The 24,919-nt window shown below is 35.6% G+C and overlaps 1 protein-coding gene across 1 annotated transcript in view; it reads left to right on the forward strand.

Annotated features, from left to right (window-relative positions):
* LOC123537215 (HORMA domain-containing protein 1-like) overlaps positions 1-24,919 on the forward strand; it is a 41,112-nt gene that overhangs the window by 11,362 nt on the left and 4,831 nt on the right. The window contains exons 3-17 of the mRNA XM_045320853.2: positions 22-166; positions 637-737; positions 7,341-7,361; positions 10,175-10,201; positions 11,145-11,209; positions 12,188-12,339; positions 12,658-12,761; positions 13,858-14,007; positions 14,444-14,543; positions 14,785-14,879; positions 16,909-17,025; positions 21,316-21,381; positions 22,019-22,182; positions 24,253-24,367; positions 24,759-24,809. Of these exons, the coding sequence (XP_045176788.2) occupies positions 22-166; positions 637-737; positions 7,341-7,361; positions 10,175-10,201; positions 11,145-11,209; positions 12,188-12,339; positions 12,658-12,761; positions 13,858-14,007; positions 14,444-14,543; positions 14,785-14,879; positions 16,909-17,025; positions 21,316-21,381; positions 22,019-22,182; positions 24,253-24,367; positions 24,759-24,809 (1,473 nt within the window). The remainder of the gene's footprint in view (positions 1-21; positions 167-636; positions 738-7,340; positions 7,362-10,174; positions 10,202-11,144; positions 11,210-12,187; positions 12,340-12,657; positions 12,762-13,857; positions 14,008-14,443; positions 14,544-14,784; positions 14,880-16,908; positions 17,026-21,315; positions 21,382-22,018; positions 22,183-24,252; positions 24,368-24,758; positions 24,810-24,919) is intronic.

Here is a 24,919-nt window from a genome sequence, read left to right on the forward strand (position 1 = left end):
AATCTTGCTTTGATGTTTCAGTGGGGTGCCATATTTCCCAATGAGCAGATAACGGAAGTCCAATCAGCATTGTTTGTGAAGAAGTTGCTGGCTGTTGCAGTATCAAATATTGCTTATTTGAGAGCTATATTCCCAGAGCATGCATTTGGAGATCGTAGCTTAGAAGGTATACTGTAATTTATTTTTTTTTAACTCAGAGAAAACAATGCCCCACAAAAGATGGAATTAAATAATGAGATTTTTCAAGGTTGTTTCAGACTGTGACAGAATAGCAGTTACATCTTACTGTGAAATCATTAATACTAGTGGGGGACTAATTTTTGTGGATTTCGTGGTTGAGTCAGTCCACGAAATTTAATCCCAACGAAAATGAAAAATTGCCAATCATTTTATGTTCAAAAGTTGAAATCCATGAATTCATATCCCCACGAAATTGCTGTTTTGACCAAAACCACGAAATTTCATGCCCACGAAATTAAATGATTTTACAGTATATATATCAAGTACTTCACATTTGACTGTTGTTTAAAACAAGTGGCTGTTTTCAAGCTTTTAAACCATTTTAGTTAGCTTTACTTGCTGTTCTACGTTATAAATTTGCACCACATTAACTTTATTGTAAATTTTATTGTAAAGGACTCAGTTTGAAGATACTGAAAGATGATGTGTCCTGTTCTGGAGCCAGTCAAGTAATTAAGTGGGTGAAAGGCTGTTTCGATGCATTTGACAGAAAATATGTAAGTATTTGTTGTTGATTTTTTTTTTTCTGTTTTGAGGTCTTGGTTGAAAAGGTAAAAAAAAAAAAAAAATTATCTTCAGGAATTTCAGTTTTAAAATTTTGGAAAAAGGTACTGTTTTTCATTGGGATTGGGGCCGAATTTCGTTGGCTAAAAAACCCCAATGAAATATGTACATGAATTATGTAATTCCCCAATTCTAATTTGGTCCCTGATCATATATTAAGGTTTAGCAGTATCTCAAAACAACAGATTTTTAACCAGGTTTTCAACGAAAACCTGAGTTATTAGATTGGGGTAGATGTCGGTCGGGCGGGCGGGCGGCGGCGGTGGCGGCGGCGGCGGCGGCGGCGTCAAACTGGTGTTTCCGGTCAATAACTTTTGTTTCGGTAAAGATATTTGAATAAAACTTGGTATGTATGTAGCTTATATCAAGACAAAGGCTGGGATTGATTTTGGGGTTTCTGGGATCAAGGTCAAGGTCACTGTTACTTAAAATAGAAAAAGGGTTTCCGGTCAATAACTTTTGTTTCGGTAAAGATATTTGAATAAAACTTGGTATGTATGTAGCTTATATCAAGACAAAGGCTGGGATTGATTTTGGGGTTTCTGGGGTCAAGGTCAAAGTCACTGTTACTTAAAATAGAAAAAGGGTTTCCGGTCAATAACTTAACTTAGGAATGAGCTATCATGATGAAACTTGGTGTATAGAAAACTTACATAAAGTTGTAGCTTGGGATTGATTTTGGGGTTTCTGGGATCAAGGTCAAGGTCATTGTTACTAAAAATAGGGTAAGGTTAGGGTTAGGGTTAGCATATCTTCTACATGCATGGAGGGATTTTGATGAAAGTTGGCACAATTGTTCACCATCATGAGACGGAGTGTCATGCGCAAGAACCAGGTCCCTAGGTCTAAGGTCAAGGTCACAGAGGTCAAAGGATACAAGAATGAAAAAAGTTTGTCCGGAGCATATCTTCTTCATGCATAGAGGGATTTTGATGTAACTTGGCACAATTATACACCATCATGAGACGAAGTGTCTTGCGCAGTTCCATTCTTTAGAATTACTTCCCTTTGTTGTTACTATAAATAGCTTATATTGTAACTTTTTCATTACTAGACGTAGGGAAAAATCGAGACCACTTTTCTGTAGTACAACATGCATGTTACATCCAATTTTGAGGTGTATTTTGACCAATCTCTACCTGGTAAGGATTTCTGTGTGGACTTACAATTTTTTTTTTTTGTATTTTTTTTTTTTTTTTTTTTTTTAAGATTAACTTCCCTTAGTTGTTACTATAAATAACTTAAATTGTAACTTTTTTATAATTGACCGTAGGGAAAAACCAAGACCACTTTTCTGTGGTACAACATAGTTGTTACTTTCTAATTTTAGGTGTATTTTAAGGTATCTCTACCTGGTAAGGGGTTTTTTTGTGGACTTAGAAAAACAAAAGAATTACAATGATTACTAAACAACCACAAAATTAAAATTACATCTGCAAATACAGGTGCTAGAGTAAAGAAATTTGCTGTGACGGGCGTATATTGTGACATTCTGGCACTCTTGTTTATTCTTATGAAAAGTGTTGAAAACCTGGTTTCGTGGCATTGACGCGTTTCTTGTTTTAGTAAATGAACAGCATATTGACACACAACTTATCTGTCCAATACATGTTTTACTGTTCTGTCCCACAGAGTTGGATACTTAAAATATTCTAAATGAGTTGTCCCCCTTTAGATAAGAATGCCATTTGTAAGGAAATGAATGTAAACAATTGTCAAAAATGATGTTTTACCTAGTTATGTAAAGTTTAAACACTCGCACGATGTTGCAAATGCATCAAAACAAAGAAATGTAACAGCTTTTAAAAAATGTTGAGTTTTTAAAAGCACTGAACTGTCCAGAAGTGTGGCCCCTTCATGCAGTCCCTTTCCGCAATTTAATATATAAATGAGTAAATTGACAATGGTTTTGTAGAATAATATAAATGTTTTATACGCTGTTAAATTTTCATGTAAAACAATGCTTTCTTTCTATGATTTGATGATGTTCGAACTTTTTTCTCCGAAACATGGACCTATACCTTAACGTCGTTACACACTTGCCTGTAACATCCGCTTCTGAATATTGTAAAAGCAAGTTCTTTGTTATATTTGAATAATTTGATAGTAAAATTAATAAAATTTGCCATTAAGAAAGACTCTAGACTTTTTCTGTTCTTGAGATAGATCTATCCTTCAAATCAGAGTTATCAATTGTTGCCTTGTTTTAAGTCAAACTTCAGAATCCGGCTTTTAATATTTTGTAAATACTGGTAATCACTGAATTTTTTTATAGTTTTTGAACCGTCTGTCGGTCTGTCTGTCCGCAATTTTCGTGTCCGGTCCATATCTTTGTCATCCATGGATGGATTTTCAAATAACTTGGCATGAATGTGTACCACAGTAAGACGACGTGTTGCGCGCAAGACCCAGGTCGGTAGCTCAAAGGTCAAGGTTACACTTAGACGTTAAAGGATAGTGCATTGATGGGCGTGTCCGGTCCATATCTTTGTCATCGATGGATATATTTTCAAATCACTTGGCATGAATGTGAACCATAGTAAGACGACATGTCGCGCGCAAGACCCAGGTCCGTAGCTCAAAGGTCAAGGTCACACTTAGACGTTAAAGGATAGTGCATTGATTGGCTTGTCCGGTCCATATCTTTGTCATCCATGGATGGATTTTCAAATAAATTGGCATGAATGTGTACCACAGTAAGACGACGTGTCATGCGCAAGACCCAGGTCCGTAGCTCAAAGGTCAAGGTCACACTTTGACGTTAAAGGATAGTGCATTGATAGGCGAGTCCGGTCCATATCTTTGTCATCCATGGATGGATTTTCAAATAACTTGGCATGAATGTGTACCACAGTAAGACGACGTGTGGCGTGCAAGACCCAGGTCCGTAGCTCAAAGGTCAAGGTCACACTTAGACGTTAAAGGTCACTTTTCATGATAGTGCATTGATGGGCGTGTCCGGTCCATATCTTTGTTATTCATGCATGGATTTTAAAATAACTACGCATGAATGTGTGGCACAGTAAGACGACGTGTCGCGCGCAAGACCCAGCTTCGTAGGTCAAAGGTCCTAAACTCTAACATCGGCCATAACTATTCATTCAAAAGTGATTCATTTTGAAATCTGAAGATACGAGTCCATAGGACTCACATATTTTGAAACAATGAGTCCCAGCCAGTGAGTAATGAGTCATGCAAGTTGAAAAAGGAACTAAATATGCTTAATATTTAATAATATAACGTTACTAATTTTATTATTTCCCGTCTTTGTTTAAGTCTATTAATTTAAAGTAAATAAATTCACTGAAAATTTCAGTGATTCTGTTTTCTTATCTTTGTAAACCTTGTGAATCTAATGTGATTAAACTGCAAATTAAAGTTTTTTTCACTCTTGCAGTGATTGTCAAAACCAAGAAAACCCTTTAAATATGAATACAATTAATTAAAAATGTTAATTCCATATCAGCAGAAAATAAATCAAGCTCCCAGCGCTAATGCACTCAAAGTCAGTCACTTTAAATAACAAGTATGTGAATTAAATACATGTCAATAGCAGTGACATCACTATGACATCACTCCAATACTGTCTTCTTTGATCTGCTAGTGTCTCTTTGATCTGCTGGTGTGGGCTCACATCAAAAGAAACAGTTGTCAAACATGTTTAACCCAATTTCTAAATTTGATGCAAGTGTCAAAAGTTTGGGTAAATTTCAATTACGTTATTTTAATCTCAGTAAGTGTCAGTGATAAAATTATGTTTCTAAAGTCTTGGTTTTGAAAAATATGAGTAAAATTAAGTGGATTTAAGGAAATTATTCAGCCAGTCAAGGTAAGATACTTTCTTAGGGTCACATGGTTCGCACAGGCCATGAAAAGTCCTTGAATTTGACACCTACTCCTTGAAAACTACTTGAATTTTTTAACAGTCAGAAACTACTTGAAAACTACTTGAATTTAGGAAAAAACGTACAAAAGATGGCAAATAGTCCTTAAATTCGTCGGGTGCGAAGTGAAAACGCACAAACATTATAAACGGACCAAAATAAACTAAAAAAACGACGAAAAAAAAACAACCGTTACCGCCATTAGGGCCTGCCACGGAGTCGGCGATAGTACGGTACAGTACAGTACTTTACGGGTTTTATGCTATTTCAAGTAATTTTCACACTGTGTAATTTATCCGCGATGCGAGATCATTTTTCCAGGAAGAAAAACATGAGTTCTAAAAAGTACAATTGTGTCTTTTCGCAAAAGTGGCTTACTGATGACAATTATAAACATTGGCTATGGGAATGCAAAGGCGAAAAACGAAAATGCCTTTGTGTTTTTTGTGACAAGATAATCGACATCGCTGCTATGGGAGAAAGTGCATTAAATTTTAAAATCACATTCCAAAAGCGAAAAACATAAAAACAGCTCTGCCATGAGAAGTTGACTGAAACAATTGATGCCTTCGCTCCTAAGCATGTAAGAGAGTCAACACAGGATATAAATAGTAACGACTTGACAATACCGCCCCCGCCCCCACCTACTGTGAAAACTGTGCCAAAATCGTTTAATTTTGTCCTAAATTGGATTTAAATTGGTTATTTCATGTCTCAGCAACAGTGACATTGCACCCATTTTAGTCCTTGAAAATGGAGGAAAACTACTTGAAAACTCCTTGAAAACTACTTGAATTATTTTTGGGAAGGTCTGTATGAACCATGGGTCAAAAAAGCATGTGTAAGCTAATGTACCAGTAATATAAATCTCTACTGCTTTGTTTATCAACAGTCAGTTTACAAAACAAGTGTCACCTTCGCACTTCTCGGTAATCTGAAGTAGGCGGAGCTTAAATTATGCCATTGTATATTCCAGTCAAGTGTCAACAGGCTGATAGCAGATAACTGGTGAAGTGTGGATAAAAAAAATCGGGCGACTTGAATTTTGCTTTGATGTTAGATTAGAGCGAAGTGGGGAGCTACAAAGCGCCTATTTCGCTCAAGTCGCTCCCTAGCTCAAGCCCTATGCTTTACAAATTGAACAGTGATAAGGTAATTGTTTGCGTCCTGCGGCTGCACACATTTTAAATTTACGCGTCCCCCATGAAAAATACGCGTCTTTGACGCAGGACGCACGGCAAAATGAATCACTGATTCAAAGTGCCATCGGGGGCATGTGTCATCCTATGGAGACAGCTCTTGTTTTTGAATATTTTTTAGTTTTATTACATTGTTTCTTGTTATATCTTGTTTGAGGTGTGAAACTCAGCTGAGCCATATCATAAGGTCATCATGTTAATTGGTCACAGTCAGTGGTCCAATGGTAACACAGTCTAACAATGAAACCAGGGGTTGTGAGTTTGAGCCCCTGATCCTCCATCTAAAAGTAACTAGTATTGGTATAGGAGTCCGGTTAATGGATGCTTTACACCCAGTATGCTAAAGAACAAGGGAAGCTTTTGAAATATGTGTCTTATGTATCTACTTTCCTACTAACATGACTAACAGTATTCTGGTGGGCTGTTAAAGCTTCAAAAAAGAAGCCTAAAAATTCTGTCTTCTCATAAACTACTTGACTGCTGTTTGCCAAAGTTTGTTAGCATGCTTTCAAGTTTGTGCAAATGACTCCTCTTGATCTCTCTTTCTTGCCAAGATCATATATCTATCATAATTCAGGACTTACGTTGTTCATACTAAACTGTATTTTGTTAATCCCCCGCCATGAGTGGTGGGGGGTTATAGGAATGGTCTCCTGTCCTTCTGTCTCTCCGTCCGTAACACTGTGTCCGCTCTCTATCTCCCAAACCCCTTGAAGGATTTTCATGAAACTCGGGTTAAATGATCACCTTACAAGTCTGCCATGTCGGCTAAAGGTCAAGGTCACATCTCAAGGTCAAAGGTTTGAGCCTTCCATTTGTGTCTTTTCTAGCTGTATCTCCTAAACCCCTTGAAGGATTTTCATGAAACTTTAGTCAAAATGATCACCTCATCAAGACGATATGCAAAACATGAGTCAGCCATGTTGGCTCAAGTTCAAGGTCACAACTCGAGGTCAAAGGTTTGAGCCTTCCATTTTGTGTCCGCTCTGTATCTCCCAAACTGAGGATTTTAATGAAATTTAAGTCAAATGATCACCTCATCAAGACGATGTGCAGAACTCATGAGTCGGCCATGTTGGGTCATGGTAACAACTCAAGGTCAAAGGTTTTAGCCTTCTATTTTGTGTCCGCTCTGTATCTCCTAACCCCCTTGAAGGATTTCAAATCTGTTGATGCCATCATACATGAACTATAAAATATCCTTAACAACGTCAATGCTTCCCCCGATACCATCAACCCTTTCAATATCCATAACAGTGGCAGGGGATATACCGTAGCTGTCTTTCAGACTGCCTTGTTTCATTTTATGATACAATGTGTTTTGACATAAAAGTCAAGGTCAGGTGCTTATCCATAAGGCCATAATGTGCCCTCTTTCTTTAATATTATAACTTAAATACTATATGAGATTTTCATTGATTGCTGATTCATTTTCTTTTCTTTCATATTTCAGCTACGCATGCTTTTGATTGGGGTAAGTAGGAACATTTGTAATTCTGTGACAAGTTGTTTGTCCAGTAGACAAAATGGTTTCCGGGTGGTAACTAGAAATGCTTGTTATCACAATAGTGAAACTTCGTAGGATGATTGTCTGTGGTCAAAAAATGACCTATATTGTTATGGGGGCCAGTAGATCAAAGGTCAAGGTCACAGTGTTATTAATATTGAAAAAAGTATCTGCTCAAGAACTAAAGAACACTTTGGTACTCTTGTTATTATTCCATTAGAAAATATCATATGATATATCGAATATCGATCATTTTGTATCGATACAAATATCGTATTGATCATTTCGACCGATACGCACCCCTACTAAATATGCACTAAATACCCTTACAGAAGAAAAAGGCCTGCTGCGTACTCTTGCTGTGTACATACAGCGTATATGATTCGTACATGATGTGTACTGAAATCAAAGGCTTTAAATAGTACGCAGGATATACACCGCACATACACTGATAGTACGTTTGTAGTACACTTTGACATGCAAATGAGCTATGCCACGTACTACTTGCTGCGTACATGCTGTGGACTACATAGTGCACAGGATGTACGCTGGAGGAATTTAGTATGCGGGTTATAGTACGCAGCATATACGCGGCACATACACTTTTCACATGCAAATGAGCCTGCGGCGTACATGCTGTGTACTCCTGCTGCGTACATGCTGTGTACTCATGCGGCGTACATGCTGTGTACTTCTGGCCCGAGTCCTGCGGGGTACATGCTGTGTACTCCTGCTGCATACATGCTGTGTACTCTTGTGGCGAAACTGCTGTGATAATGTAAATTCCTTGCCCCACCAACTTCCGTATACAAATGCTGATCATTTGGACAGAAAAAAACAGAAAAAAGATAAGTGACATGCATCAATAAGTATTTACCCTTACCAAAATAATGTAGATTGATGTTATCAAATAAATTAGTATGCTGTTCTTCATTCACTTTTCAATGAAATAAATCAATTTTTGTAGCATGTAATTTGGTATTTGAAGAAAATGGCGTAACTGCATCAAGGGGAAACAACTTTAATGCAACTAAATATAAATGTTATGATTTATTATAGACGATGTGTGCGTAGTATGTATTTATTTTGATTAAAATCCATCTGAGAACAATCTAGGACTGGAATTATATAAGCATTTATACACTTTTACGTCCGTAGAAAGTAGCGCACCAAAAATTTTAGATTGATTTTTTCCAATGGGGCGAGCACAATTAGCCAAGAACGTTCTGAAAATATACGAGCGGCAAATCCGATGAACAACTTTTTAATTTGGTGAGGCCTTAATGAGTTAACATAATGAGCATTAAAGCCTTTATAAAACATGATAGAATGGTGTTTTGCTTAAGAGTATTCAAATAACAGTGAGAGCTATTAATTCTTCTCATTCGGGCGCTGTTGAGGCATTATCTTGGTAATTATTTCATGTATTACAAAATGTAATGCAACAAAGTTCAAATAAGGCTTTTCAATTATCCAAGTTAGAAAGCTCCAGGATTAATTCAAAATGAAAAAGAATATATTTTTACACTGCATGCAAGGTGCAGCTCAGAAATCACTAAGATGTAAGCTTCACAAATGAACATTGCAAATAGTTTGGCAAATTTTTATTGTTCAGAATACCGGTAATCTGAACTATTCTATGCTATTAAGATAAAAGTTACTCGGAAATCAAGTTGTTGCTTCCAAAAAAAAAAAAATGTACAAATCCTTCCTGCATGAAGTGTACTTCAGACTTTTACCTAAAAAATTCAAAGTATAAACACCAAAAGAAAATGAACAAGTCCCTCCCGCGTATATGAAGTTTACTTCAGACTTTAACTTATAAAAAAAAAACTAAGTATAAATGCAAAAAGAAATTGTACAAGTCTTTCCCGCGTATATGAAGTGTACTGCACAAATTTCAAAGTATCTGCGGTGTACATGCAGTGTACTATTTTCTTGTACAAGTCCCTCCTGCGTACATGCAGTGTACTCCTTAAATTTTCAGAGTCTGTGCTGCGTACTTGAAGTGTACTAGTGACCTTCTGCGTACATGCTGTATACTCGTCGAAATAGTACGCGGCATGTACGCGGCATGCTGTGTATGTAAAATGTACTCCTCTGGCGTACTACTGTGTTCGCGGCATATACACAGAAAATACGCAGCATGTACGCCACAGAGGCTTGCTTCTGTAAGGGTAGTGATGAAACCGCAGATTGTTGGCAACTTGAGAAAATAGAGTTTTTACAATATTAGGTAATATTGGAATGAATTTAGTATTGAGCACTGTCAAAGAGCACAAAATATTTGACCATGGGTCCAGCTACTTTCACAGACTGTATGGTCTTTTTGGTTGTGTTTGACAGCTTTGTCTTTATTGAAAGTTTCAGATTTCTTAAGAAGTCAGTTAAGAATGTATGGTCATTTTTTGGTTGTAGTTTATGGCTGTGTCTGTATTGAAAATTTCAGATTTCTTAAGAATTGAAGGTTTTCCATACCAGTATTGTTAAAAGTGTTTTCATTTATGTCAGATGTTTTCTTCAATAATGAATGAATTGCAAATTATTTCATGTAGTTTGATAAAAAAAAGTTGTTCTTGATAAAAGGAAACTTTGAATTTACCCTGTATAGAGACTCCCAGTTTTAGGCCATAATTAAACCTTCTTTGCTGTCATTCATCTTCCTGACTGCTAGTCTTTTGTGTATCTGTACTTTCCTTTGGATTTTGACTAAATAAAATATTATTATATAGGGAAATTGCACAGGTACCAGCTGTTGATAAACATTTGTGTCATTTCAGCTGTATGTGGATCCAGAAAACCCTGAGGTAAGTAAACTTTATATTCATCCTTTTATAAAACAACATATAGATAGTCTATTGTTTTATATTAAATTCCAGCCATAGCGTAGTTCATATTTATATGCCCATTAGATGGAATGTATTATCTGAACATATGCAGCGGTGATGCCCACAATTTTTTTTTCCTTTTGAACTGACGGTTTTTGTTCAATCTTAATCAAACTTGGTTAAATTGTTTATGGGAATAATATCCCAGTCATGTTTGCTAACAAACAAGATATTTCCAGTAGATCTAGATTTGTGGCCCTTGAATTACTCAAAATTGTAAAAATTGACAGAGTCTGTTCCATTATATTATCTTATGAACTTAATCAAATTTATACAGAATGTATTTCTCTATAAAATCTGTGCCAAGTTTGATAACCAGCCAGATGAAATTAGTAGCGGGCAGAGTTATGGCTCATGAACTTGTCAAAATGTGAAAATTGACAAGGATCCCTGCAATCAAAATATTCTTTGATCTCAACTTTATTTATACCAAATGTGTATCTATAAGATTTAGGGCAAAACATGTTTTGGCCCTTGAACTAGTCAAAAGTGTAAAAATTTGCTGTTTCCTCAATAAGTAAAATACTTTAAAACCAAATTTTTGTAGTTGTGACAAGTATATATTGTGACACTTTGGCACTCTTTCTATTAATTGAAAACTTGCAGATGCTGCAATGTTTACTTTTACTGAATTAATTGCTCACTGCAGTTAAAATCTTTTCATTCATGCTAAAAATATTGATACTTAGTCATAGAAGATGTATACACTACTTCTTTGGTTAAAAAAGACATCAGGTTTTTCCATGGTAATAGCTTTTGTTGTTCTACAGCATGAAAACATGCGAAACATGAATAATTTTTACTAAAGTTAAATTGTGAAACCTTTCTGAGATTTTATTTTTTATGACAATGTTTATTTCAGACTGTGATTGAGTCCTATACTTTCAAGTTTTCCTATGTCAATGGTGGTGGTATTGATATCTACAGGTAATTTTAATGCCCCCTAGGTGTCTGAAGACCCAGGAGGCATATATTATAGTATTTGTCTATCAGTTTGTTCACCATACTTTCTTGTGTACTCAACTTCTTTTGTTCCCATCCATTTAAAGTGTAACTTGAAATTTATCAACTTGTTCTTGAGACTTTCATGTCTGATTTTTTTCTGGAGTTTTGGCTGATGGCTGATGAAACCTGATGTACGTTTTCAACATGAGGTGGACATATGCATATTTCAAGACCTTGTAAATGATTAAGGTTTTGTGTAGCTGTGGCCCATTTTTGGACTTTGAAATATTAAAACCTAATTATACATTGTGAACTTATCTCCTACAGTTTACATCTGTAGCATAATTATAAGGTCCTTTACCAAAATTGTTCAGTGGGGACACATGGTCCCTTTTAGGGGCTGCAAAAGCTAAAACTAGAAATACCGATTAACAACAAACTTCTAATGAATGACTGGATGGATTTTAATCAGTGAGACTTGGTATGTAAGATCATTATAAGGTCCTCAGATTTGTTCAAATGGGGGCAGTTGACCTCTTTTAGGTGTTGCTAGGGCTAAAAGTAAAATACCTTTTAATGACTACTTCTCATTAACCACTCAATGGATCTTCATCAAACCTGGTCTGTAGCATCAATATAAGGTCCTCTCATAAATTTGTTCAATTTGGGTTACTTAGGCCCCTTTATGGATTAGATGGTTAAGATCCTCTTCAGGTGTTTAAGTTCAGTCTTGTTTTTAATGTGGTCTGAATTGGTATAGGATACTGTCTAATTGTTGGGCATAGTTTTGTTGTACTGTCTAAGAATACTTACTTTTGAATGAAATCATTATATGAAAGAAATGTGTGTATAATAATCATGTGCAAGGACAGCTGTAAGGAAGATAATTAAATGCTATGTAGTGGAAGAAATTAAAGGTTTAGTTAGCATTTGATGTTGCGCTTTGTATATCACTTACAGGAACAGTGAGAAAATATCGGGAGCCCACTCTGAAGCTGAGATAAGGAAGGCAACAATCAGATTATTGAGAACCATCATTTTACTCACACAGACACTGGATGCTCTTCCTGATGATGTTATGATGACCATGAAATTACTCTACTATGATGATGGTATGTAACTGTAAATTTACGCCTTGAATGTTCAGAGATTCAGTAGTATTTTACTGCAAAGATTACTTTTGAACTGTGCATGAGATGTTAAAGTCACAGGTTAAGCATTTTTAGTGTTCTGGAAATGTGTAAGACTGCTCACAAGTCTGGAATAATACCCTTTGTTTCTTTGAGGCTCGTCATTGTTGCGGTCTGGACATAATCATTCTAGTTACTTTCAAAGTTCCACAGAAATTTTAAGCTTTTGATTTAGTTGAACTTAATTTAGTACTAACTTACACATGTATGATGATGATGATATTTTCTTTTTCACAACAGTCACTCCAGAAGACTATGAGCCACCAGGTTTCAAAGCTGCAGACAGTGATAACTTTGTGTTTGATGATGAACCTATGACTATAAAAGTTGGAGATGTTAGCACTGTAAGTTGTGCATTTCTGTTTTTAAATTATTATATCATTTTTAACTCACGTGAGCACAGAGTGTTCAGGGTGAGCTATTGTGATCGGCATGTGTCTGTCATCATTCTCCCATCAGTCGTCAGTCATCTGGTGTCAAAAATTTAACTTTGCTAAAGGTCACAATTTTTGCCTGATCTTAATGAAACTTAGTGAGAATCTCAGTCAAGTTCATTACTGTGTCATTTGAAGTCAAAATGTAGGTCAATCAAAAGAAAAAAAACTTAATAACACTCTAGAGGCAACATTCTCAAACTCATCTTCATAACCTTTTGTCAGATTGTTTGTCCTTATGAAATTCAGAAAATACCTGAGGTAAAAAACTAGGTCACTAAATCCAGTCATAGAAAAAACCTTAACACCCTTGATGCCTCATTTTCCGTCTGATCATAAATATATCAGAATGTTATCTTTACAAAGTCTAGATTTGAAACTAGGTTAGCTGAGGTCAAAAACTAGGTCACTAGGTCAACTTGTAGAAAAACGTTGTTAACAGTCTAGAAGCCACATTTTTGCATGATGTTCATAAAACACTGACAGATTGTTTGTTTCAATGAAAATCACGAAATTGAGTTACTTGAGGCTACATTTTATACTTAATCTTGATGAAATTCTGTCAGTATATCTGCCTTCATAAAATCGAGGCAGACTTCAAAACTTGGTCAGTTAGAATCAAGAACTAGGTGAGACAGATAATTGAAAAAAGCTGGTGAATGTTCTAAAATAATGCATGGTCAGAATATATGTTCGTCAGATTGGATACTAGGTTAGCAGGGATAAGAACTAGGTCAGTTGAGCAATACAGAGCCATCATGGCCCTTGTTTTCAAATATCCAGGCTAATTGTGTTAAGTTTTGCAGATTCTCTGCAATAGTTTGATTTAGGAAAACTCTTTGTCTATTTATTTTATTCTGTGCAACAAGCTCAGCTGTTGTGAAATCTAAAAAGTTTGGAAAGTTTAACTGAACACCATATCATATGATCACTTAAAGAAGACTTTGGTCCAGGAATTAGTATTGGTATGTTGTTATAGAAATATTGCAGTTTTGATTTTTTTCAGAACTATCACAGTTTGAAGGTTCGAGTGAAAACAGACAAGAAACAGTTCAACATGAGAGAGAAAAACAGCCAAGAACAGCAACAAGCTACTGATGCAGAAATAAATACTGGTCTTGACACTGATGTTGGTATGGAAGAAAATAATAGAAAGGTTAGCAATCAGATTGATGGTCTTAAAAAAGTTAAGTTCTCACTATCTCTTCCACATTTTAATCCAACATATTTTACTGATAGATATAGGTTTTTAAGTGCTTAACCTTAACACTTGAATTTATGGTTTCAGTACATACTGGTTAGAGTACAATATTAAAATACTTTTAATGTCAAGTTTTTTTGTAAATTGATTTCCGAAAAACTTTGTTTGTGACCTCCAGGCTCTGTTGTTTGATACCGTAATGAAAAGCTTGAATAGTAAGGTTTTATTTTACATAGAATAATAGACATCTTTTAATAAGAAAAGAAAGTAGTGTGATACTTCATTAGCATTGTACCAAAAGATGAGCATCTAAAACTAAACCATGATCTAGTGTTGGCTCTAAATACTGACCATGCACTGCTAATTAGCTATTCTTTTTAATGTTTTAAAGAATGCAGATAGGGTAAAACACCCTACGCCAGTAAGTATGTCCAGAATACAGAAGGAGCCACTGACTGCTGACATTCCAGAAGAATCACCTGCTAAACCAGGTAACTGTTTAAATGCATTTTGTGTAACATGGGGAAACAAAACAAAATAAAAAAAGACGTGTAAGAAGACTACCAATTTTCACATTGTATACCATGGCTTCAATATGAATGATTATTTACAGAATTCAGAACATGGCCCAGTAAAGAAATGGGGGATTTTTTATCTAAACTCTTCATGGGCTTTTAAAGTACAGTTTTTGATTTCTGCTTTGAGATAGGTGTAAATGATACATTATTTCAGAGACACCAGCTGTAGATGTAACAGGTTCACAGACAAGTCAAGCTACAGATCCTGGTGAAGAATACAAAGTCCGATGTCCTTGTGGATGTAACGAGGTTGAGCTTTATTTTTTATCAGCAGGACTGTGATATGCTCTATGTGTTTTCAGAAGTTCATATATTCTTGCAGGACTAATAATGGTTCTTTCCAGGTTCACATTTATACCTAAACTAATGTCAGTAGGTACATGGGCTGTTCTCAATCACTCAAACTGGGATATCATCATATGATCTAAATTGCGTCCATAAGTTGGGTGTAACGTAAGTGGTTTTTAATCCCCCGCCGTGGCGGAGGGATTATAGGAATGGTCTGCGTCCGTCCTTCCGTCCGTCCGTCCTTCCGTCCGTAACAAATTCGTGTCCGGTCCATATCTCCTAAACCCCTTGAAGGATTTTCATGAAACTTGGGTCAAATAATCACCTCATCAAGACGATGTGCAGAACCCATGAGTCAGCCTTGTCGGTTCAAGGTCAAGGTCACAACTCAAGGTCAAAGGTTTGAGCCTGCCATTTTGTGTCCGCTCTATATCTCCTAAACCCCTTGAAGGAATTTTATAAAACTTGGGTCAAATGATCACCTCATCAAGACAATGTGCAGAACCCATGAGTCAGCCATGCTGGCTCAAGGTCAAGGTCACAACTCAAGGTCAAAGGTTTGAGCCTTCCATTTTGTGTCCGCTCTATATCTCTTAAACCCCTTGAAGGAATTTTATAAAACTTGGGTCAAATGATCACCTCATCAAGACGATGTGCAGAATCCATGAGTCAGTCATGCCGGCTCAAGGTCAAGGTCACAACTTAGGGTCAAAGGTTTGAACCTTCCATTTTGTGTCCACTCTATATCTCCTAAACCCATTGAAGGATTTTCATCAAACCTGGGTCAGACGATCACCTCATCAAGGTAATGTGCAGAACTTATGAGTCAGCCATGTCAGCTCAAGGTCAAGGTCACAACTGAAGGTCAAAGGTTTGAACCTTCCATTTAGTGTCCTAACCCCTTGAAGGAATTTTATAAAACCTGGGTCAAATGATTACCTCATCAAGATGATGTGCAGAAATTATGAGTCAACCATGCCAGCTCAAGGTCAAGGTCACAACTAAGGGTCGAAGGTTTGAGCCTTCCATTTGGTGTCCACTCTGTATCTCCTGAACCCCTTGAAGGATTTTCATCAAACTTTTGTCAAATGATCACCTCATCAAGAACTCATGAGTCAGCCATGTCAACTCAAGGTCAGGGTCACAACTGAAGGTCAAAGGTTTCAGCTCTGTATCTCCTAAACCCCTTGAAGGATTTTCATGAAACTATGGTCAAATGATCACCTCATCAAGACGTTGTGCAGAATTCATGAGTCAGCCGTGTCAGTTCAAGGTCAAGGTCACAGCTAAAATCAAAGGTTTTACCCTTTCACTATCCATAGCAGTGGCGGGGGATTTAGCTGTCTTTCAGACTGCCTTGTTATACACCAGTTTTGAAAAAAAAAATGTACAAATTATGGGATGGTGTGTGCGTCAGTCCGTCTTACTTTGTGTATATTGCCCCACTTTTCAAAGGTCTTTTTACTATTTCTTTAAGGAGTAAGTTGTATATACAGATTGTATTGTCAAGTTATTTACATATTGCTTTACATGAAATTGATATGCTGTAATGAAATTTACTATATACCTTTGAATTTTCAGTCTGGAATACAGCCTATATTTTCACTAATAAATACAAAACCTTGCATTCAACTCCCCATCAGATTATACGATAAATATTCAATGGTGGGATGACTTGTTTTAGTTGTGATGTTACATGCATTAAAAGGTACACTGTTTCAAATGAGGTTCAGCCTTATTTGTCTATAATTATATTCCATTTTTGCAGATATAATAGAATAAATATGTAATATACATGTATATGATAAAGGGGCCATTAAAGTAGTACCGTGATGTGCAATGATGCATTCTGCTACTGTTGATTTTGCCACACTTTATCACATTCAGCACCAGCACCTTATGGGATCCAGGCCAGGCAAAAGGCACTCTAACTGAATAAAACATTGCAGATCACAGTAATAACACTATCATATCATCTCTGATTATGTAGGATGATGGATTGATGGTAATGTGTGCAATCTGTAAGTTCTGGCAGCATGGGGTATGTTTCCTGATAGTTGAGGAGGATGATGCCCCTGAACATCATGTCTGTGATGTCTGTGCTCAGGTAATAATATATACAGTGCCCTCTGGAGACAAGTACAAAACAACGTTACCTATGATGTAATAAGTAATAACATACTTGTTTTAATCTAAAGCAAACAGTAATTGATCAATATTTAATCAATAAAACTTTTCTTTAACCTTTCATCAATAATTATCTCATTATCAGATCAAATATGCCGATAAACAAACATTTAAGGTAGTCGGGGAATAGACCATGCAGTTCTCACGGCTTGCGAAAATTTTTAATTAATCGATACATTCTGATCGCTGAAGCTGCGAAAAATTTGGCACCTCTGCTCGAGTTACCCAGAAGCAACAAAGAGTTAATTAATATACAGGGACCAGGTGTCATGCTCGAGCGATCGAGTTATCGATGTTCGACCCAGCCATGGTAATTTCACATAGAAAATAGAAGGAAATCGGCCGGGACGACATGAATTGCTCGAGCGAGCCAGGGTGCTCGAGTCATCGATGCTCGAGCGAGCGGTGTTTCACTGTATATTTTAATAACACACTTTATTTTATACAGTATTTGTCCAAGCACTTCTTGAAGGCACTGTATATTATATGAGATTGATCCAGATTTAATGCCACTCCAGCCATAACATTGTATGTAGTAAAAAGAAAACTAGTCTTATACAAGAACCCTGATCTGTTTCCAGTATTTCCAAAAATAGCACCAGATTATATTGCATTCTTACCAAGACTTACCAAGAAACCATCATATATGGAAAGGATTGGCGATGTTCTTTGTCAGGATTTTGTAAAAGACATTGTGTCTGAAATCATTCACACACCAGTTCTTTCGCACACCAGTTCTGATTCATGTGGGGAATTGGCAGTTACTTGCTGAGAACAGGTTTGTACTGGTACAGAATCCAGGAACACTGGTTAGGTTAACTGCCTGCCATTACATAACTGAAATACTGTTGTAAAAACAGCCTTAAACTCAGAACAAACCAACAAAAATCATTGTTACATACACTTCTCAAAGTAAGCATAATATCTCAATATTTCTAGAGATTTGTTAAGTAGGCATGTCATACTAATTGGCTTTAGTATAAAGTTTGGTTTTTCTATCATTGACATCCTCTGAAGTACTGAAAATGATGTATGTAGATGTAATTATGTCTCCCACCACACAGTGGTGTGGGAGACATCTTGATTTACTCCAGTCTGTGTGTGCAGTGTTTTTATTCTAGCCAATTTGGGGCCGAAATAGGGCCCGAATCCCAATGGCAAATAGTATGTTTTTTTTCCCAATTTCAAGGCTAAAATTCCCAAAGTTTAATATATTTTCAGTGTTTTTTTTTTCAACTTTTTCAAACAAGACTAAAACTGTAAACATTTGAAACACAAGAGTTTGCTAAATTAATGCATAATGATAAATTATGGCCATTTTTACTCTTAAATGTGACATTTTAACAGAAGATATGACTTTAAACAATTCCCAGTTTAGGCATTTTCCAACGCATTTTTCCCAATTGTAAAGGTCCCGGCCCCATTCCCAAATAGATGGGGAAAAACACTGGTGTGTGTGTGTCTGTCTATCTGTGTGTCTGTCACAAAGCTTGTCTGCATTCTTAACCCTTTACCACACAGAACAGAAGCCAAAGTAACCTCTTTTACATAACACTGATAAGTGATAATCAATAATCAATAATCGGTATATGGCTGATAAAGGTGACTGTCTTATCTGAACAGAGGTGTTGGCATTATTTTGTGATTACACATACACATGTTAAAAATGTCATTATTTTAATATTTTCTGTAAGTTTGACATTATTTTTGTCAATATAAAGTTTATAGCAATTTAAATTCTCTTTCCGATGATACAAAATTTATTGTAGTTTCTCTTTGACTTTCGAAGATATAAAGTGTTAAAGTACGGGAATATATATTTTTAGGCATAAAATTCTGTTTTGGATTACTTTCACATTGAAATTCATATACAATTTCATTTTGATGTTTGAAAGTTTGATTTATAGTTAATAGACTTATCTTCCGAATCGGAATCGGTAAGTATTTATATAAAAAACAACCATCAAACTGAATAACACTACAAAAATAACGGATCGTAAAATTTCTGAAAGTGCAAAAAGATCGTGGAGATCAAGACTCGTAACCGACTACAGTATTCTTGTGCTAAAAATTAAATATTTTTAAGATAATATTACGTAATATTTTGATGATCAAACGTCGGTACATCACGGGTGACTTCCGCAGCAATTAACTCTTGGGGTGTCATAAAATATTTGAAAGCCGCGGTCCTTCTGTTTTGATTAACACTTCCCGTTATGTAAGGCCATAAATTCCAAGCCATCATATACACAAATTGTTGTTTAAGGGAAATCTGCATGTATCACGCATGACCTTCATGACCTAACACATTTAAAAATACCTTGATGTTAAATAGTTGTTATTTTTAGAACGAGGAAAGCCCCGCCAAACGGCTAGTTGCAAGCAGTTTCTCAGTAATTTCCCATGACGTAGCGTCATGCACATGTAGGAAAAAACCCCGGTGTCTTTCTTTGCAAAGTACTCGATAAATTTAAATAGTAACCACATGATCTTTTACGTAAATAATGATGACGAAATCCCATATTTTGAGTTAGTAAACATCCAGAATTTGTTTCTTTAGGAAAAGAACGAAAATAAAGTGATTGATTATGAGACACAGGATAAAACGATTCTGTTCAAATGGCCGTTAGTCGGTATAATACGTTTCTATCGGGGAACCGATAGACACGGGTCAATACGTTTCTGTTTGGTAATCGATAGATACGGTGATAAACGTATCCATGTGGGAAAGGGTTAAATCGAACATTTAATTCTCATCCGATTTTCACCAAACTTGAACAAAATGTGTTTGACCATAAGACCTTGGCCAAGTTCGATAACTAGCCAAATCGGTCCAGGCATATTGGAGTTATGGCCCTTGAATTACCAAAAATCAGCCTTTTTACTCTTGTCCGCACTCTAAGACGAATATTTCTCATTTGATCTTCACCAAATTTGAATAAAATATGTTTGACCATGAGACCTCGGCCAAATTCGATAACTAGCCAAATTGGTCCTGGCATTTTGGAGTTACGGCCCTTGAATTACCGAAAAATCAGCGTTTTTATTCTTGTCCGCTCTCTAAGTTGAACATTTCTCATCCGATCTTCACCAAACTTGAACAAAATGTGTTTGACCATAAGACCTCAGCCAAGTTCGATAACTAGCCAAATCCGCCCAGGCACTTTTGAATTATGGCCCTTGAATTACTGATTGGATCCACTCGTCCAGACCATTTAATTAGACCCACTCGTCTAAACCATCTAGAGAAACTAGACATTTTTCATAGGGGCAGCTGTGGGAGATATGCGCTTTTCTCAAAAGCATCTCTAGTTGTCAATAGGAAGTTTGGAAGGAAATGAGTTCAAGCCTTGCAATGAAATATTTGTTTTACTGTGGTCTTATAATACAAGACTTACTTTATTTAAAATTTTCACATAAAAAGTTGAACTATTGTTGCTTTGTATTGAAAATTATCACACTTTCAAGATAAAATCTTGGAAAGAGATTTTCATGCAGAGTTTTACATTAGATTATTCTACAATGAGCAAAATCCTGGCGCTTACCAAACGTAGTTGCTGGCTCTGGCTGGTGTCCAATAAGTGCACCATGGACAGCCTTACCCTTGTACCTGTTGTAACTAAAAGCTGGCTGTGAGGTTAGCTTGATATATGATTATATCATAGTTGCAGTCTTAAAGAATGTTTGTTTTCGCACAATTTTACTAGTGCTTGGGCCCTTAACTGAAAATAAGGCAATGGAGGGAAAAAAAATCAGCTTGAAAATCTTACTAGCTCAGTTACGGATTTTCAAAAAGTTTCACATGACAGACCCTTGTGTTAGACTTTCTTGTTGCATTGAAATTGTTGTTGCTTCATGGCAAAAATGGCAAATAAACGAAGAAGATAGATGGTATCACCTCTTATTAAAATCTTGATAGATTTTTGCCAGCTTTAAAAGTATTGACAATTGATTTATTTCTTATAACTGCCATAACTCATCTTCAGGGATAAGTAGATATTCTTTTAAATATCTTAGTAATTGTATGGTGATGTACCAGCAAACTCACTACTTGGTCAATACTGAATTCATGTGCATGGTTATATCCTACCGTTATTTCTGGAGAGAAACCGCTGTATATATTTGAGATTGAAAATATTTTAGTAATCTTTGTTATTTCTATAACACATTAAAATTTTGTTGCAGTATTTCTATAACACATTTGTTACAGGTTGGAGATGCTGAGAGAGAACCAACAGATTTCTATCTCACTGAATTGTCATCCATACAAGTACAGGTAAACGTCTCTTACATACTGATGAAGAAATAGAACATTGTAAAATAGGGAAACTTTAAAAGTTCAGGAGATTTTTTTCCATGAAATTTGGTAAATGAGTAGAAGACATTGTTTTCTTCACATGTATGTCTGTTCAACCATCAGTCTGTTCTGTCAGTCCCAATTGATGGAATCTGTCATAACTTAAAAGAGATTTTAGAAAAACATGGGATGTAAATAGTAATAAGTAGAATATACAGAATATTTTATTTTGTCCCTTTATCCATCCATCTGTCTGTCTATGTGTCAGTCACAAATGCTAGATCCTTTGTTAACTTTCAAAGTCCTTTAAAAAAAATTATGAAACCTTACATAGAGATGAAAAATATACAGATACTTCAATTAAGTTTCCATGTTTGATGTGACAAAAGCCCCAACTTTTATTGCCTGGCAATAGTTGTATTTTAGTTTCACTTTCCATGTTAAAATATTTTAGCGCATGTGCACTAGAAATATTATGAAAACCTTTGTCATGACATTTTAGCAAAATAAAAAAATGACAATAATATTTATTGTTTGCCAAATAAGTTGAGAGAGTTAAGGTTTCTATTTTAATAAGTGTATAATCTATTTAAGATATATGTACCATGATTTACAGGCAACTTGCTTATGGAGAAGAGCCCTTGTTGCCTGTTTAGGGCTGAATCGGGTACTGGCTCCAGTTCTTGCCAAGCGGCTTGGAACGGAAATGACTGTAGCACAGGGATTAATGAACAGACTGGACAAAGAAGGATTTCTTAAAACTGCAGGAAAGGGAAGAAAGTAGGATATTCAATGACTTTATAAAATTTGTTCTTTATGCAGAAGTTCTTGTAAATTATGGCTAGAATAATCAAGTATTAATGGCATGGGTTTGTAATATTTTAAATTCTAGTCTTAGAATTTATGATGACAGTTTACATAAGTAAAGTGAAAAGTCATTTATTTTTGTTTGCCTAAACGTTTGTTGTTATAGCTAAACTTCCCATTTCATATGGATTTCAATTGGTAGATTTCAAAGTAACAAGATGGTGTAGATGCAATTCTATTTGTTTCCCCGAGATGTAATTTTGTGGTCTGTGTTAATATTAATGATTTCAGTATCAATAAAGTTTCGTGATTTAATTGATGTATGATTTTATCAAACAAAAAAGTGACCCTGTCTATGATGGCACAAATATGTAGGGACAGGGAAGAACTTTGTCAGAAGTTGAACATATATTAAATTGAAAATTTGATACGAATCTTCATAAAAGCAAATTGAGAACTGATAGAAGTTTTTTGAAGACTACATTTTTAGCTCGACTATTCGAAGAATAGTCTAGCTATTCTACTCACCCTGGCGTCGGCGTCGGCGTCACACCTTGGTTAAGTTTTTGCATGCAAGTACATACAGCCATCAATGAAAGGCATTTAGCTTTGAAACTTATTTCTTCTTTTTCTAGGTCAATTACCAACCTCTCTGGGTCAAGTCCCATAACTCTGACATGTATTTTGAGCAAATTATGCCCCCTTTTGGACTTAGAAAATTTTGGTTAAAGTTTTACATGCAAGTTACTATCTCCAAAACTAATGCAGATATTGATTTGAAACTTCACATGTGTCTTCGGGGTTATAAAACTAGTTGATAGCAGCAAGTGCCATAACTCTGACTTCCATTTTGGCCAAATTATGCCCCCTTTTGGACTTATAAAATTCTGGTTAAAGTTTTGCGTGCAAGTACATACAACTATTTCTAAAAGGCATATAGATTTAAAACTTATTTTTTCTTTTTCTAGATCAATTACCAACCTCACTGGGTCAAGTCCCATAACTCTGACATGTTTTTTGAGCAAATTATGCCCCCTTTTAGACTTAGAAAATTTTGGTTAAAGTTTTACATGCAAGTTACTATCTCCAAAACTAATGCAGATATTGATTTGAAACTTCACATGTGTCTTCGGGGTTATAAAACTAGTTGATAGCAGCAAGTGCCATAACTCTGACTTTCATTTTGGCCAAATTATGCCCCCTTTTAGACTTAGAAAATTCTGGTTAAAGTTTTGCGTGCAAGTACATACAACTATTTCTAAAAGGCATATAGATTTAAAACTTATTTTTTCTTTTTCTTGATCAATTACCAACCTCACTGGGTCAAGTCCCATAACTCTGACATGTTTTTTGAGCAAATTATGCCCCCTTTTAGACTTAGAAAATTTTGGTTAAAGTTTTACATGCAAGTTATTATCTCCAAAACTAATGCAGATATTGATTTGAAACTTCACATGTGTCTTCGGGGTTATAAAACTAGTTGATAGGATCAAGTCCCATAACTCTGACCTTCATTTTGGCCAAATTATGCCCCCTTTTGGACTTAGCAAATTCTGGTTAAAGTTTTGCGTGCAAGTACATACAGTTATTACTAAAAGGCATATAGATTTGAAACTTATTTTTTCTTTTTCTAGATCAATTACTAACCTCACTGGATCAAGTCCCATAACTCTGGCATGTATTTTGGGCAAATTATGCCCCCTTTTGGACTTTGAAAATTCTGGTTAAAGTTTTACATGCAAGTTTCTATCTCCAAAACTAATGCAGATATTGAATTGAAACTTCTCATGTGCCTTCAGGGTTATAAATCTAGTTGATAGCAGCAAGTCCCATAACTGATATGCATTTTGGTCAAATTATTCCCCCTTTTGAACTTAAAACTCTTTTGATATTTAACTTTTTTGGGTAATATTTTCCTGCTTCTGGGTCAATATTTCGAATAGTCGAGCTTGGCTGTCTTACGGACAGCTCTTGTTTAGTTAAATGTACTTCAACTAACTATCAACAGACATTTGGAAATTTTCTAAATACCATTAATTTCAGACTTGGCAAACTGGTTGATAAGGAAAAAATAACCAATATTGGCATTCCAAAGTATATGAAAAAACATGAGAAACCAAAGGAACTTGACCTTGAGAAAGATCATGAAAAAGAATTGGTTTGTAATACTATCAGTAACTTTTTTTTGTTTAATTCTGTATATCAATGTTTCAGATAACAATGTTCCTTGATTTCTTACTTAGTATCAGTCTGTTCTTTACCAGTAAGAGACAACTTTCTAGTATGAAATGGATGATGACTAACCTTACACATAATGACGTCACACATAATGTAGAATTTAAACAGACAACCCCCTAATTAGAGGTCTGTCTATCGTGTTTCGTAACAAAATAAATTGTTATTTGTCAGGAAGCTTGTTCTGTTTGACATTTATATTTGAAACAGTTCTAAAAGCAGAATTGAATATTAAAAAGCTGGCCATCATGTTTATTTCTGAATGATTGCGCTATTTCAGTATCTTGTTTAGCAGTTTTGGGATTTTTTTTTAGACACATGAGAACAATAAAACAAACAGCAGTCCGATGGAAGCACAAAGTGAGGTAAGAAATAATTGTTTTTAAGAAAGAGGGATTTAAAATGTAGTTTACAACAAGCACTAGGTCACACTTGCAGACATTAAAGAACTGTTTGATCATGTTGCTGTGTATGT

This window comes from Mercenaria mercenaria, chromosome 17 (genome assembly GCF_021730395.1).
Source record: "Mercenaria mercenaria strain notata chromosome 17, MADL_Memer_1, whole genome shotgun sequence".
NCBI lineage: Eukaryota > Metazoa > Mollusca > Bivalvia > Venerida > Veneridae > Mercenaria > Mercenaria mercenaria.